This window comes from Aplosporella prunicola (genome assembly GCF_010093885.1).
Source record: "Aplosporella prunicola CBS 121167 unplaced genomic scaffold K452scaffold_81, whole genome shotgun sequence".
Taxonomy (NCBI): Eukaryota; Fungi; Ascomycota; class Dothideomycetes; order Botryosphaeriales; family Aplosporellaceae; genus Aplosporella; species Aplosporella prunicola.
This window is the reverse complement of record NW_022983609.1, coordinates 1,528-16,890: the sequence shown is the minus strand read 5'-3', so window position 1 is coordinate 16,890 and position 15,363 is coordinate 1,528. Positions and strand designations below refer to the sequence as shown.

Genomic DNA, 15,363 nt, shown 5'->3' with positions numbered 1-15,363 from the left:
GTCTTTGCTGTAGGCAACAAAGAATCGTGAGTCATCCTCATTATTGCAAGGGTTTGTTTGCTAGGCGTTGCCGAACAAACAAACAGACAAAAAAAACTTTACATCACTCTGTTTAGATGGTCTTCCAATTTGAAAGGGAAAACTGGACAAAAAGATGCTCCAATAAACTTTCCATGTATAACCAGATTATTCTGTCCGGTTGACAGTTGCAACGTTTCTCTATACCGAGGTAAGCAAATGGTCACAACAATCCTAAGTATGCTGGCAAATATTTTAAAACCGTTTAATATTGATAACAACTGTACACGTAGTAACCGGTCCTGGTTCTAGTAAAGAGTTGAAAAGAAGCTAAAATGAAAAAAAAAAAAAATACATGACCATTAGCAAAGATTAACCTGCCAAGGACTGCCATGATCCGTTTAGCCATCGAGTTCGTGCCTGCCTTGCAACGGGGGCTCATCAGGCCGGTGCGGAAGCTCTGCAACGAGTCCGCTATCCAGTTCGGATGTGCCGTGTAACGGCGGTTCGTCAGGTCGGTGTGGAAGTTCTACAATATTTCCATTGTGGAGTTCCGATAGAGGTTTTTGCTCTGGACTTGTATCCTCTACTTCGAATACGGGGTTTTGCTGGCCCTTTGAACGTCTTCGACGTTTCATAAGCCATACCGCGAGCGAAACCAGGCAGATGATGGCAACTACAGCTGCAACTACAGACCCGGCAACTGTACTTGCTTTCGTTCCTCCGTGGCCTTTAGAGTGGCTGCCTATTTTTGTACTGGTAGCATTTTCGTTGCTGTCATTCACATTGGAAGTGTGCTCTATGAAGAGTTTGCGGACTTCAGGAAGAGTCCAAGTTGGTTCTCTCTGGCTGGTGCACTGTTAGATTGGAATTTATGTGACTCTGTATGCACTCACCCGTCGCTATACCACAACTTTACCATTTCGGGGCTGTCGTAAGCCGATGCGTTTGCAACGTACTTGTCAGACCATTTCAACTCTGTCATATCGAAGATTCCAAGACCTTGCGTGAAGTTGTCTTTGCTCTTCCACTGATTTATCGTTCGATCTCCAAGGTCATCATACGCGGATTCTAGACCCCCAATACTGAGCAATTGTCGACTTCCGATGACATGACAGGTGTGGAGAACTCGCTGTGAGATTGCACGAATTCCAGTTTGGAACCATCGGAATGCAGGTAGAGAAAGTATGTATATTTCACTCATGTCTGAGGGATCAACGGGGTCCCAGCCGCCAAAAACAAAACTTCAAGGATTAGTTAGCGGATTCCTACTGCATTTGGTACTAGAGACTAACATTTCGAAGGTGTCATTATGGCTTTGAGCACCAGCTAAACAGAACCGCTCACGCATTGATGGTGCGGGACCTGTAGCTTCCTGCCAATACCAGTCTTTTGAGACTGGGTCATAAAAGGTGATGTGGGAGAAAGAGTTAAGTCTGGTCGTGTTATGTGGGCTTGCCATTGGAGGGCTTTCGCCGCCCAGAGCAAAAAGCAAACCGTTTGACCCGAATGTTGGAACGTGCTGCATACGGCCGAAGATGGCGGTGTTGGAAGGTGGAAATACAGGGGCGGTGTCGTTACTCCATTTTCCAGATGTCCAGTTGTATGATATCATTCCGGTGATGCCAATGAAGTCACTTGCAGTTCCGTTGTATATTGGGTCCTTCTTTGCCGTAATGACGCCACCGAGAAGGAACCCAACATCAGATGTAGAGGCAGAGAGGCCACCTATAGGCCGAGATAAGTCATCCAAATCCACTGCATATTCTGTCGCATTACTCCATGACCCGCCACCAGTGCCCGTAGTGTCGAATTTCCAAAATGCTGAGCTTGGTGGTTCGCTGTCGTAGACCTGTCCGGCCCAAAGATACAATGAATCAGATGATGGATCAGCCCATATTTCTGGAAGATAGAAATATGGTCCATCACTGTTCTTCTCAATTGCCCGGATGGACACGGAGGAGGTATTCCAGGATGACCGGAGATCAATGGACAATGTGACATTATCTAGAACCTAGTTAGCAATGATATGCACGAACACTACAACCACTTCATTAGAAAAACGCACTCCGAGACCAATCGAACTGCTCTTCGCCTGTGGAGTCAGTGTAGTTCTGAGCTATCTTTCCACCGTCAATGTATACAAAATCTCCGATAAGGGCCGCTTGATAAAGTTAACTCCTGTTGTATGACGGACATATTGAATCTTACAGCCGTGTCCAGCTCGCCTTAGAAATTTGGTGGCACTTGGATTATCAGGCGCACGATGATATAAGGCCATTTGACTTGTGCTGGCAAAAAGCGTGAAGTGTTGGATATGTCTTTAGGTGGGATCGTGGGAGTAGGAGGAAGCTAAAGCAAGGCGAAGCCGCGAACCTCGGGTAGCTTCAATACCTACCCACATTGATGCCATCTGATGTCATGGTCACATGGTGCTAAAAAGTATTGATAAATAAGTTGCCGGCTCATTGCTTGCAGAGGAGGGCGCAATTGAATGATTGAAACATTGCAGTACCGAGAAATTTGGGTCTAGTACATACATATATCTGCAGTCAGCGTCTTGAATTGGTAAAGATTAACGGCCCGCATTGTCTAGGTATGCGGAGGCCTAGTCAGCCCAATTTCCACCTTCCGTTTAAGGATTAGGTAGAGGCAAAGGTTACCGCCTTAGTAATGACTTTAGTAGGGCTTTAGCCCTAAGGTACGCCTTAAAGACAACTTGTGCTGACAGGCTTTGCTAAAAAAAGGAGGAACATCCTAGAAAGCCGAGTAATCTAGCGGGAAGGCTGGCAGCGCTGCGGGCCTATAGTTAAATGAGAGCTCTACAGATAATTATCGCCTAGAAGCACTAGTGCACCCTCTACCACGCTCGAATTAGAGGCTGTGCCGCAACTTCGGTTGCCTAAAAATAGGGAAGATTTCGTGTATTCAAGACCTGGACTTCTTACAAGTTAATTACGCTAGATAAATCTGCCCGATATATACTGGCCTAATAGGTAAGTTTAGAATCGGGGAGTTCTTAGTTACCAATAGGACTATAGAAAAGTACCTACTATTACTTTATCTCCGCCGATCAGTTTATTGATATAGATTTACTATTATTATAGTAAGTACTATAGTTTGCCAGGCCTAGATGCGATCTGTAAGTAACAGCGATTTATATATTTTACCTCTATAACTAATAGTTTTAAAGTTTTCTCTAACAAACAGCGTTATATGTATAATTCTATATCTTCTAAGGTGCCTAACTTAAGGGTTGTACGTAACTACAATTTCAAGTATATTAGTTTTATAGAATAGTAATGCTTGCTATTAAGTCCAAAAAAGACGGGCTTTATACCTATAGCTAGCAGCTCGAATTTAGGCAACATGTCGTAGTTTCTAGGCTAATAAATAGCATACTTGCATAAATATATAGTAATAAAATGCATCTCGTATAGTGGCCTAAAATATATAAATAAATTCTCTATTCAAAAATAAAAGTAGCTGTTCATGCCTTGTAATATCCGATATATAACTATATAATAATAGTCACAATATATAATCGTTCTAAGAAGCTATTAATCTCTACTTATTCAAGACTTTTGCAAGTTTTAAGCCGGTTATAAACAGTATCTCACTTCTAAAAGTCTCGAGCTAGTGTACCCATCTCTTGTAGGTAATTATCTTTACTACACATGAGACGTTAAGTACAAAATAAACTTTACAATCTTATTTAGGGTATATGTCTATGTGAATCTAAAGCAGACCGAAATCTTTCCCCAAAAGGACGCCAAACCCATATGATACGTTCCTGATCATATTTAGTGAAGGGCATTATACTGATTTGGCCGGCGACGCTTTGTTTCCCCTACTCTTTGGTAGCCAATATCACTATCAGGTCCTGCATTCAAGCCTGGACCTTCACCCGATATCGGTATCGCCATTGACTTCGGCGCACCGATGCCATAAGATAAGTCAAAGGATGGTACAGGATCATGACGCCAGTCAAAGAGCCCGAGCAGCCCTTCTACTTGTCCATGCTGCGCCATCAAGCCGCTCTCTCCCATTGCCGTTCCTCCCACAACAGCCAGTGATCTAAAGTCGAACAGATCCAGAGCCAGATCGTCTACTGCATGATCTCCGGGAGGAGTATTGAAAGTCGAGGTAGGATTTGTAGATGAGGTCGGTCCCGTAAGCACATCAAAATGATCGAACGATAATGGTGGCGGTGAATCAGCGTGCGAGTCTGTAGTGCTTACGAGAGGGTCTCGATAGTGGTTGGTGGCGGATAAGCTGAGTAATTCGTCCCTTGTGCCTTGATAAGACTCAGCTGAAGACGCCGGAGGGAATTCTTTTTGGTGATAAGCTTTCGGCGGTCCGAGCAAGCCGCTGTCGCGGACACAGGCCTGGTAAAATAGCCGCGAAGTTTTGAGGCGCCGTTTCACGCTCCGTAGGGATCTGGACGGAGCATCGATTTTATCCCGGATGATGTGGTAGAGATAATCGGTGGTCGTGATCAACTTGTCCATTTGCCCCGAGATGATTCGAGCTTGGTTCGGGCGTTCTTGCATGATGAGGCGGAAGAAGTCTAGGCCACGGCTGCATGCATCGATTGCTTGAGCCTGCATTTCGACCAAGCAAACTCTCCATACTGTTTTCTCGGCGCCTGATTGTGGATCTTGGCTTCTGGCGATCATATCTCCAAGCGAATTGGAGATGTGTAGGAACTGGCCCAGCATTTGTTTTACTGTATCTTCCGCCACCATATTGCGATTGGATGGGAAAATGGCGTGAAGGAGGATAGTATAGAATGCTGTGAGCACAAGCTCTAGAGTATCGGCGCTTGAGATTTTCTCTTTCATCAGGGAAACGCAATCAGTGACGACTCTCCTGACTCTCTTGCAGAGATCTCTGGTGTCTTGTGAGTGAACGGTCCGAGCAAGCCTGTTATAGTGGTGCATCAAACGGTCCTGCCAATCCAAATACGCCCCTGAGTGATCGACTTCAATTATTTGTGGGAGAAGCGAGAAGTTGTGCGCCGCTGAAGATGCAATGCAGCTGAGGGGCCAAAACTCTTTGATCATGCGCCTCTGCACCGGAAGTGTCGAAATATTGCCAGACAACTCGTCGAGCGCGATGACAATGGATCCTGCGCTATCGATTGGAAGAAGGTTGAGTGGCATGAATGAGTGCAAAAACCGCACAGAGGACCTTCCGTTTTGCATGAATGCCCATAAGCTGAGCGCAAAGCTTGTCCACCAGGCGTAAGCCAACAGTTCTGTTTCGACCTTGGCGGACGTCAGCTAGCTGAACCAACACAATATGGCCGTGTCTCACTAACCTTTGGCACTGAGACGCCATTTACAGTGCTGAGCGCTTCGGTGGCTTCAGAGGAAGTTCTGTCTATCTGTCCAACCAAGCGACCCGCTAACCGGATGTAGCATACAGCTCTCCGGAACGAGCCTGAGCACAGCTCGTACCAACCCAAAATGAGCAACAGCTGAACAGTAGACAAGTTCGTAGCTGATGACGAGCGGTGTCTCAGCTGAGCTGCTGCCCACGCGATCATACTTTCGCCCTTTCTCCTGGAATCGGTGTCATCGTGCGCAAGATAAGCGGTGCCAATGATTGCGGCTAATAGGGCGTCATCAACGGATTTGTCCCGTAGGCTTCGAAGGAGAAGTGTTTTAGACACAATGACCGTGAGTGGGTGCACAGAGAACCAAGTCTGAATCATCTGCGAGTTCCTGCGGTCGTCTTGCAGAATATGAGCCTCCAGGTTGGGCCGAGGCGGGTCAAACATGGTCGTAGTAGGATCCGAGGAGATGCTCCTTGTGTAGTAAAGATTCCCTCCCTCAGCTGAATTTTGAGACCCAAAACATCCGACCTTGACTGAAACTGAGTTGACCAAGTCTTGGACGACGAGCGGTAGCACGCCGTTGATTCCTAACCGTGCTCGTGGAGTGCTGGATGTGTATTTTTCATTGGCAAAGCTTGCGGCGAAGTCTTCATCGAGGTCTGCGGCAATGTTACCCTCGCTGGTGCTTTTGGGGGTGGAGGGTAGCGAGATAGGCGCGGCCGGTGCAGAAGGTTCAACGGATCGTCTCCGTGGAAATTCAAAGTCGTAGGTACAGTCGATGCCACGCTCCCGGCAAGCGTCGCATATACGTTGTCCTGAGCATCGGATCTTGCGAGTGCGACAAAAGTTGCAGCTCCGACGGAGCGATTTCTTGGCTGATTTTATCATAGCTGCGGGAAAGTTGCAAGATCAACACCCTGTACCTCTGTATGTATATATACGTGCTCGTGGCACAGCCCGTTGACTGCTGAATCAGCGTAAGCTGCCAACGGATGCATATGCAAGTTATAATCGAGGGAACATCAGCGCGGATGCGGATGATCTGTCTTTCTTAACATGAGAATGACTGGCATACACCACCTTATACAAATCTTCCTTCGTGACGCACTCCTCAAAGATTCTTGTAGTTTGGTGATTGCGTTGAAGGCATTGAAATAATTGTGAAGGGTTTGAAAGGTTTCAGCCTCTGGATAAGGTAAGACTGAGAATTGTTGCAATCAGTTATGTTTGAAGCAAAGAAGAAACCGATAAATGCTCGAAGAAAGTTTTCTAGATTCCAGAAGATACATTCGGCGACTTTCAGTTAATGATTCCTGGGATTTTGTGTTGGTACTGGAGGCCCACTTTCGTGCATTAGTGCTGACGTATTCCAACTACCGCAGCTCCCCGCCCCTAACCTGATACACTTGCAGACCTATAAATAAACAAAATAGAGTGGCGTATCTTTCCTTCTTTAGTAGCGTTAGGACTTTGAGATTTTCATGTTCATATAACCGCTATTCACCCACTATTTTTGGAGTGTGCTAAGTGGAATTACCTCCTATCTATAACTATAGAGGGAGCTCGGTATTTATTATTAAAAGAGCTGATAATGCTGAGATAGTAGTAATCAAGATGCCTTTCGTAATACTATACTAAGAGCGTTAACTCAATCCGAGTAAAGCGCTGTCTCTTCATTATACCAATATAGAACGAGTAGAAATTGATTATACTAAAAGATATTGCATAACGTAGAAGTATATTGTCTGACTATCTCAGGCCTTTGTTCGTATGTTACTAGTCATAACTTAAGTAAATGTCACACTAAAAGCAACAATTTCTGGAAAAGTTACAATAAACCTATATTTGCATTGATTTTCGACGTACCACACTTTGTCAGAGAATACAACAATAGTAACAGTAGAACTTGGCCTCGCGATAGGAAGCATTTACTTTCTGATAGGGTAGAAGGCCATTATCCGGAGTTTTTAATGTTGAATTGACACAAAGGCATTGTTTAGTCCTTGACCCGGTTTGTTTAAATAGGCATTAAGATGAGATGAAAAACGAACAAACAAGTCAAAATGGCTGATAGCAACCCCGAACCGACCGACAACATGTCAAGCCTTGATAGAACTGTTGATGAGGGGGCTTCAACTGGAGCTCGCCAAGCGAGGGCAGCTTCTGAAAGTGCTGCGTCGGATACTTCAACCTTAGTTCACCAGCCAAGGGGATTCGATATGGAACATCTTCGGGATACCGCTAGACAGTTTGTCAAGGATCCAGACGAGTTTACTCGCGATGAGGTTGCCATGCTCATCCAATCCTTTCCTGCTATCAGCAATCCAGACTACGCTCCTTCGATCTGCACCATATGCCAGAAGGAAATGGGTCCTGGGTCAATTGTCTGCCTTGGGTGCCCAAATGACCTATACCACGCGGTGTGTCTACTCGGTTGGTTCACTCGTATCGACGACTATACAGGTAGTTATCGACGTAAATGTCCCAACTGCAATATGCCACTCTACAAGGAAACGTACGATGGGTTTGCCCGCCGCGTAGCTGCACTTGATGACGTGAGTGTAACTGATGAGGACGACCCAGAGCCAGAAGACGAAGATGACGAGCCCGATACACACGAGGCTGATACACCTGAGTCTGGTCCACTTCAACCTGCTCACGAACCTGATACCCCTGAGTCTCCTAGTTCTCAGGAGCTGACGCTTTACCAGCATGCCCTGGCCAACACAGTTCCGTCGATCCCCGGTAACGAGATTGAAAACCGGGAGGAGATTGACGACTCCAGTCATGAGAACAACGCCACTATCGATGCCATGCATGGCTGGATAGTACGTGTTACGCCCTGGGATGAGATGCTGGCAATGCGCGAGACGGTCCAGCCCCATGGAACAATCGATTGGCAGAAGTTGTACGCAGTCTTCATGGGAACCAAGCACCGCCTCTCGCAGCGCCTGACCCCCCTCAGATCCCATCCCAGTCTCGCCCAGAGTGGTCGTGAAGTGCCGCAGCTGGAAAAAGAACTGGACCAGGGTGAGTACTTGTTTGACAATCAACTGAGGAGCACTAGCTGGCGCATGGGAATGCACGCATCCGCACGTCTAGCCTTGGGTCTCGGTCGTACGATTGACGACCTTGACAATGAGCCTGACCACCTCGTCTGGTGGGACATCCTTGTCACGTACGCCCAGGCATATGATTTGCCATGTGATGCATCAGTTGCAAAGATGAGGGAAGCTCTGCATGCCTTCGTCAATTCACTGGGCCATGGCTTCCGATCATATAGAGAAGAGGCTCTCTTGCGGGGGCTGGTCTTGGAGCTTTCTAGACAGAACTTGGCCATGTTTATAGAAGACGATGACATGGCCGCCGAGTGTCAGATTCTAGAAGAGGCAGTGAAGGGTGCCCACTGGTACAGAGCTCAAGAAAACGGCACACTAGATCTTCGTTGATCATGGATGACGGAGGAGAAACACGGAGAATGGAAGCTCAGCAGCCAGCAGTAAGGGTATATACTCTGCTTGTGAAGCCGATTTTGTTTAGCTGACTTTTCCAGGTCTTTCGTTTGTATGGCGGATCTTTCATCTGTTCTGGGTAGTTGCTTCAACACCGTTGTTGGGGAAAGATCCTAACAAAAAACTAGAAAAACAAAAAATGTATCCTAAGTGAAAAATAAAAAATAAAAAATTGAACCAACCTTCTCTATTGCCGACGTGCGTTTAGTTCTATATATATATATATATCCAAGAGCCCGTAAAGTATGGAAGTTGCCCTGGGCCGCGATCCTGAAGATCTTGCGGCTCGTGCAGATCGCCTTCATCCAGGTGATGAGGGCTTCGAGGGCCGGGGCTGTGACGATGGAAGGGAGCATGATCTTTCCATCCGTGAGGGGCAGGTCTGCAAGGCTGAAGGCGCCCAGCATCTTCACATGGATGTTGAACTGCCTCTTGTTGCCCTCAGTGTCGGTGACGACCAGGGGAATATATATATTCTGTAGTACACGCTGGTTACAGAACTTATACTTATTCTACACTATTCAGCGGACAAAAAGCTGAAGAGTGACAAATACTATTGAGTGACAAATACTAGACAACTAGACAAGTCGGACTTTAGGTGAAGAGGCTTAAGAATAAACATCCTTGTTCCTTTTAACGAGTGCTATCTAGACAAGTATATATATCTTTAGTAGATATTCTAGAAGTAACTACTAAGGAATATAATAGAAACATAAAGGAAAACTCCTAAGAATCTAGTAAAACTTTCTATCCGGAGGGATAAATTCTTAATAAAGAAATCTTTTAAGTATTATCTTAACTTCTAATAATAAACATTAAGGTAATCTAGATGAACTTCCACGAAATTTATAATTCTATGCATATATCCGTTTCCACATTAGAAAGCGCTCTAACCTTATTAAACCTCTACTAATCCCTCTTTCTCAACGCCTACCCTAAACCCCGTAGATAAATAAAAAATGCATTGTTTATTTGTTGAAGCCCTACATTCTAAAGCCACAAAGCCCCTATACAGCAAGCACAAAATAATACATAGCAAGCAGCAGGACAAAGGAGAAACACAACGAGCAGGGAATTCATGGGTTAAGCCGTCCATCGCGACTCACGTGAATCTTTGTATCTCTTTTATATCGCCCGCTGCTGAACCTTGATAGAACTATCCATCCTTTACACCACATTCTTCCACGCAATCGTTCCCTGATGCACGCACGCACGCCGGCCGACAGGAAGCAACCATGCCGATCCGGTAGCAAGCCGGCAAACGAAGCCCACTGCGTCATCTTTAAAACAGCGGGCACAAAGAAAAGCAAAAACACGAGGGCAGGAGACCGGCTTTTGTTTGCTATGTCGCAAAAGTAAAACACGGAAGGATATACAGACAAAGAAAAAGGGTAACTACAAAGCCTTTTACCAATTAAAGCGACAGTAGCTCCCTCAACTGGGTTTCTACAGGAAAATTTCTTTGCGCGCATGCATATGCACCAACCTCAAAAGCAGTTGATTGAGATAAAGCCAGTGGCAGTAATTAACTACATGAAAAAAGCCCCAAGAGGGCGACCAGCATCAAGCACGGCGTCCACGTCCACAAGCTCTCGCATTTACAGAGTGTTACCCGCGCTCTTAGGGACAGAGTCGATGATCTTATCAACCGACTGGCAAGCGGGGATAGTCGCATCCGTGAAGTTGGCCATGAAAGCCGTGTCGGAGTACTCGAAGGTGCCCGAGTTCTCGAGCTTGTTCTCGACGCAAGCACGGCCAATAAACTCCTCGCACTTCTTGTTCGTGGTGGCGTCGGGCGAGCTGAACAGCTGGCCATTGCCCGCCCACGTCGTGTCGTCGGCAACGGTCTTGACGTCGATGAAGGCGTTGCCCTCGAACAGGCCCTGTCCGTTGGTGTCGCCCTCGATCGCGTGCCCGTTGTTGTCGTCCCACACGTTGTTGCACGCGTGGAAGAGCGTCGACCCGCTGAGCGCGGGGCTGCGGCCCGAGCCCTTGTACAGGTAGTTGTTGCGGAAGGTGATCTGGTCGTCGGCGCCGACGAGCTCCATGCCCCAGTACTGGTACCCGTCGCAGGCCGTCGAGTACGGCGTGCTGCCGTTGATGAAGTTGTTGGACAGCTCGATGCGCGAGTTCGCGCCGTGACCGAACACGTAGTGCACGCGGCCCGTCTCCGACGTCTGTGTTCCTCGTTAGCTGTGCTTCGTTGGGCAGGGTGTGCGTTCGCATCCTTACCGTCACGTGGTCAATCCAGATGAGGTCGCTTTCGTCGAAGCTGAGGCCATCACCACCCCAGACGTACTTGGGGTTAAGTTCGGTGATCTTGATGTTTTGGACAATAATGTTGGTGGCGTTGGCCCTGAAGCGGAGGCCCTTGCCCCTGATGACGCCATTGGAGCCCTCGCCCAGCAGCGTCTTATTCGAAGTGACGTCGATGGGCTTCTTGCCCGCGTTGTCGTACGTCGCGTCAACGCTGTCCTTGTCGCCGCAGCCAGATCCCGTGTCGAGCTGCTGCTGGCACGCGTCGCCCGTGCCCCAGTTCACGCACGCCTTGCCTGTCGTCGTGCCCTCGGTGCCGATAAAGTTGAACTCCTCCTTCAGAACAATGACTTGCGGGTCATCGCTCGTGAGCAGCTCCTTGAGCTCGTCAACGTCGGCCGGGTAGACGGGCGTCGCGTCGCCGCCGCCGGTCACGCCCGAGGCAAAACCCTCGGCCTTGCCGGTGACGGACTGGGCGCTGGCGAGGGCGGCGGTGGTGGCGGCGCCGGCGAGGAAAGTGGTAAGCTTCATGGTGGGTAATGAACGGTATTTTATGTACGTGAAATGAGCGTAAGAAGTGTTGCGGTTGAATGAGTGGTGAGCTGCAGTGCAATCTAGGTTAAGGTTGCTCGTGCCTACTATATAGTTCCATGGCAGGGAGCAGCCAAGCGCCCCTCACCAACACTCGCATAAGCATATCTCCAGATCATCTACCTGAAGCTTGACTCTGCGTGGGCCGTTTGGGGCGCGGCATGACAGGTGGAGAAAGGCGCAATGAGGCCGGCTGCCAAGCCCTGGGTTTCGAAACTGCCGAGCCGGATTTAAAAGCCGGGGTGGTGTAGACGGCTTGCCGGCCCCTGGCTTTGGTGCTTTTAATCTATTTTAAAGTGGCCGAGACGGGCTTGGATTTCTCCTCGCGGCCCGGTGCGGCGGGTTTAACGGGGGGGGGACTGGCGCCGTTTCGGGAGGCGGAAGGGAGCACGGGCCGGGCGCGGAACGGGGTAGAAGCAACGCATGCGGGCATGTTTGGCGAGAGGCGCATTGCGGATTTACTGAGCTGGGAAACCGATGGAACCACCTGCCGTGCCCACTTGCCGCTTTGGTCGCAGAATAGGGGCGTCGATGAAGAAACACGGCTCGCTTGCAGCGCGGTAGATGGGGCGGACCACCTACTGTTTCGCATGGAGATCTGTTTCAGCTGACGACCACTTGGCGCGCGCTTGGACGCGTTTGAAACTTCCTTTGCTATTGTACTTGCAATTACCGCTCTTTTTGTTCTGCTAAACCTACCTACTACAACATGTCTCGCTGTGCCGTGCCCACAATAGGAGTCGGTCCCGCTCGACAGCTGTGCCGTCTGCCGTCTGCCGTCTGCGAGTTGACCATCGGGTTGCAAAGGAAAGGGGTTGTCGTTCCACTCAAGCATTCGTGATCCCTTCTATATTCCTCGGGTCTCCGCGCTCTGCTCGAGTAAGCTTCCGCACGCCCTCAACAGGCGGTTTAAAATGACATTTCAAGCCGTTATACATTAAGCTGTTGGTTTCCACATAGCGACCAGGAATCTCTGGTTCTTGCACCAAGGACCTCATCCAGACTTGATCTAGACAAGGGAAGTGGCGTTGCAACCCGAACATCAAGTTCTTCAAGGATCCTTTGGGCGCCCGAAGCCACTCGAAAGAAAGACTCTTCAGGCTGGCTCCAAAGTGCGCCATGAAGAGCAAGTTCGAGTCGAGCCGCTTGGTCCTGAAATACCTGAGGTTCAGGCGCCGCAGTGGCGGCTTCCAGGTCGTGTCGAAGGTGCGGAGGAGGGCCAAGAGCTCGTCAGCGGGGTGCAGGTACGACAGCTGCAAGGAAAAGGTCTCGAGGCTCCGTGCGGATGTGATTAGCTCGGCTATCAAGGCATTCTCGCCGCTGGATGCACGGTAGGCGATGTTGAGATCCAGATCGCGAAGATTCTTGCCCCAGGCCTCCTTGAACCTGGGATTGCGGTACAGGTGCTCCGGCATGCGGTCGGGCTCCAAAGCAAAGCAGACCTCGGGGTAGGATTCCGGAAGCCGATTAGGAGCCTTTGTAAAATACGCTTTATTGTAGGATCCCAGAGTGAAAGCACTGATCAGCCTCCCGGATTCCGAAACGTGGAGCAGCAGCAGCGCCAGGACGTCGGTCAAGGCAACGCCATGCGCATGCGTGGTTGTATCGGGACCTTTATACAAGATTCTGAAGGAGCGGCATTGGGGAAGGCTGTCGACGCACAAGGTGCGCAGAAGCCTGTCAATCGCGGGCGGGAACGGTTCTTTGAGACATCCGGCCGACGAACGATGCCAACGGCCTCCAAGGTCTGTATCTTTTGGCCCGGTGATGCATAGCTCACGAACAGACTGTCTTGCCAATGGATGCTGCGAGATTGCTTCGACTTGGCGTAGGCTGTCGGTGGACAAGTCTGTGGTGAGGGTGTCGAAGTTGCAGGTGCGGAAGAAGAGCGGGCCCAGCTTTGTAGCCAGCTGTCGACAGACGAGACGCGCTGAGCCGAGGTCGTTCTTTTCAAAGTCGCTGCAAATCCACTCAGTCAGCTCGGTTGGGAGCAGATGCAGGGCCGCGCTCATGGTCGGTGGGCGGAGGAGCGAGCGGAGGAGCGAGCGAGCGAGCGGCAGAGCGGCAGAGCGGTGGTGGCGGGGGGATCTCTTGGCACGGCGGAGGGCATGATCCGTGCTTCCTTTTTCCGAACATCCCCCGCGCCCAACAATCGCCCTCCCATCATTCATCTCCGCTAGCCTCTGCATGAGTATTTCATCCCAGAAGGCCGTCAAGCGCATCTCGAGCCGCGCAACGCCATCCGGAACTTCAAGGCCACGCCGTCAGAGCTGTCGAGCGATGATACTGGCAAAAAATATTCGCGCTTGGAGGAAAGGAAAAGGATAGGAAGAGCATAGGAAAAAGGGGCGGCGTGTTTATTGCCGGGGTTGTGGTCGGGAGCGGAGCGGAGATGAGGGCAGAGTTTCGAGAGTGATAGGATGGGGAAGGAGAGAGGAGGATGTTGGGTCGGAGTGTAAAAACTTTCACTCGGAAAAGGTATGTAAACTTTCCGCGGCCTTCTTACTTTCGGACCAGGAAATGCTTGTGGCACATTATCAAGCGCACTCCAAATTTTCAAAATGACCGTTTATTTATACCTGCATAAAGCCACAAAAGGAAAGACGTCCCATACATTCCTCGTTCCCATCGTGTTTTTTTGTTTTCGTTCCCGTAATTGCTATGATCCAGCAGTCCGTCCGCCAACCACGTGTCTAAGCACCAGGGCAGATGTAAGGACCATCAGCCAGGCTGTTTTGAGCGTAGCAGTAGGCGCCATCGCCGCCTCCAGTGCCAGTGCACTAAGGTCTCGTCAGCAGCGAAACTTTTTCAGTGACATCCTAAAGCTTACCGATCCCTTGGTGCACCCGTAGTTGATCAGGCCAATCTTGCAGGAAGTGCCGTTGCATCCCTTTACGTTTGATGTTAGTTCGTTGTTCGAATTACAAGGCTAGATTAAGGCTTACTCCAGTGAAAGCTGGTGATTTGCGCTCCTCGTGGTGAGTTGGGCTGGCAGCGACCATGGTGGTGCCAACAGCGAGGATGGCGAGGACGGTGGCGAGGCTGAACTGCATTGTGCAAGACGGTTGTTGTTGTTGGAGTGGTTGAAGTGAACAGGTGAAGATGGATGTGAGTGATGTCTGGATGGTAAAGATGTACACGGGCTCCGTTTATATAGACAGCGGGAGCGCTCAGCTTCGCCTTCGAGTCCGTCACTCCGGCAGCAGTTATCATGAGAAGAGGGCGCAGCCCGAGGCCCAAAGCTCTTGTCTGAGACCCTTCTTGAATATCTTTACTTGTTGTGCTATAGACCCAACTCGCTTGTGGGGTTTGTCAGGCTACATGGCTATGTTTGTAACCCTCCGGATGTTGCCTACGTATGTTCACCGGCCGTGCATCCGCTATTAGGTAGCTAGTCATCGTTGACCTATTTCCTTATTCAGCCTAGTTTCCTAGTTGAGATAAGCGGACGCAGAGGATACTTCATTTTGATGCTAGGCGGCACTTTGTCTTACTGGAACACGTCACTGTAAGCGAAACCCGGCGCAGAATTCCCTTATGTCCCAGTGCCGTATGCTCCAAAATCTGACACGAGTTTCAACCGTTATCCTAAAATACTCGAGTCACTTAATGATTGGCTCTCGTCTGAGGTTTTCGGGAGTTTTA

The 15,363-nt window shown here is 49.2% G+C and overlaps 6 protein-coding genes across 6 annotated transcripts; 1 reads left to right on the top strand and 5 right to left on the bottom strand.

Moving 5' to 3' along the window:
• Positions 1-45: 45 nt before the first annotated feature.
• On the bottom strand, positions 46-2,400 carry K452DRAFT_362972 (uncharacterized protein). Its single transcript, XM_033546543.1, has 5 exons — positions 2,230-2,400; positions 2,087-2,182; positions 1,314-2,025; positions 915-1,262; positions 46-867 (listed from the first exon to the last, which is right to left on the bottom strand). The coding sequence occupies exons 1-5, from the start codon at positions 2,297-2,299 to the stop codon at positions 420-422; spliced, it is 1,674 nt and encodes a 557-aa protein (XP_033391466.1). The 5' UTR covers positions 2,300-2,400; the 3' UTR covers positions 46-419.
• A 1,421-nt stretch (positions 2,401-3,821) lies between these two features.
• K452DRAFT_362971 (uncharacterized protein) lies at positions 3,822-6,247 on the bottom strand (the record flags this gene model as incomplete). The annotated part of the gene is made up of 2 exons (XM_033546542.1): positions 3,822-5,303; positions 5,342-6,247. The coding sequence occupies 2 exons, from the start codon at positions 6,245-6,247 to the stop codon at positions 3,822-3,824; spliced, it is 2,388 nt and encodes a 795-aa protein (XP_033391465.1).
• Positions 6,248-7,422: 1,175 nt separating this feature from the next.
• Positions 7,423-8,912, top strand: K452DRAFT_346643 (uncharacterized protein; the record flags this gene model as incomplete). The annotated part of the gene is made up of 1 exon (XM_033545474.1): positions 7,423-8,912. One exon carries the CDS (start codon positions 7,423-7,425, stop codon positions 8,806-8,808), a length of 1,386 nt encoding a protein of 461 aa, XP_033391464.1. The 3' UTR covers positions 8,809-8,912.
• A 1,476-nt stretch (positions 8,913-10,388) lies between these two features.
• Positions 10,389-11,724, bottom strand: K452DRAFT_322870 (polysaccharide lyase family 1 protein). Its single transcript, XM_033544569.1, has 2 exons — positions 11,104-11,724; positions 10,389-11,048 (listed from the first exon to the last, which is right to left on the bottom strand). Exons 1-2 carry the CDS (start codon positions 11,656-11,658, stop codon positions 10,470-10,472), a joined length of 1,134 nt encoding a protein of 377 aa, XP_033391463.1. The 5' UTR covers positions 11,659-11,724; the 3' UTR covers positions 10,389-10,469.
• A 631-nt stretch (positions 11,725-12,355) lies between these two features.
• K452DRAFT_322869 (uncharacterized protein) lies at positions 12,356-13,743 on the bottom strand. Its single transcript, XM_033544568.1, has one exon. It carries the CDS (start codon positions 13,728-13,730, stop codon positions 12,546-12,548), a length of 1,185 nt encoding a protein of 394 aa, XP_033391462.1. The 5' UTR covers positions 13,731-13,743; the 3' UTR covers positions 12,356-12,545.
• Positions 13,744-14,086: 343 nt separating this feature from the next.
• Positions 14,087-14,831, bottom strand: K452DRAFT_322868 (uncharacterized protein). The gene is made up of 3 exons (XM_033544567.1): positions 14,664-14,831; positions 14,549-14,608; positions 14,087-14,498 (listed from the first exon to the last, which is right to left on the bottom strand). The coding sequence occupies exons 1-3, from the start codon at positions 14,769-14,771 to the stop codon at positions 14,412-14,414; spliced, it is 255 nt and encodes an 84-aa protein (XP_033391461.1). The 5' UTR covers positions 14,772-14,831; the 3' UTR covers positions 14,087-14,411.
• Positions 14,832-15,363: the final 532 nt, after the last annotated feature.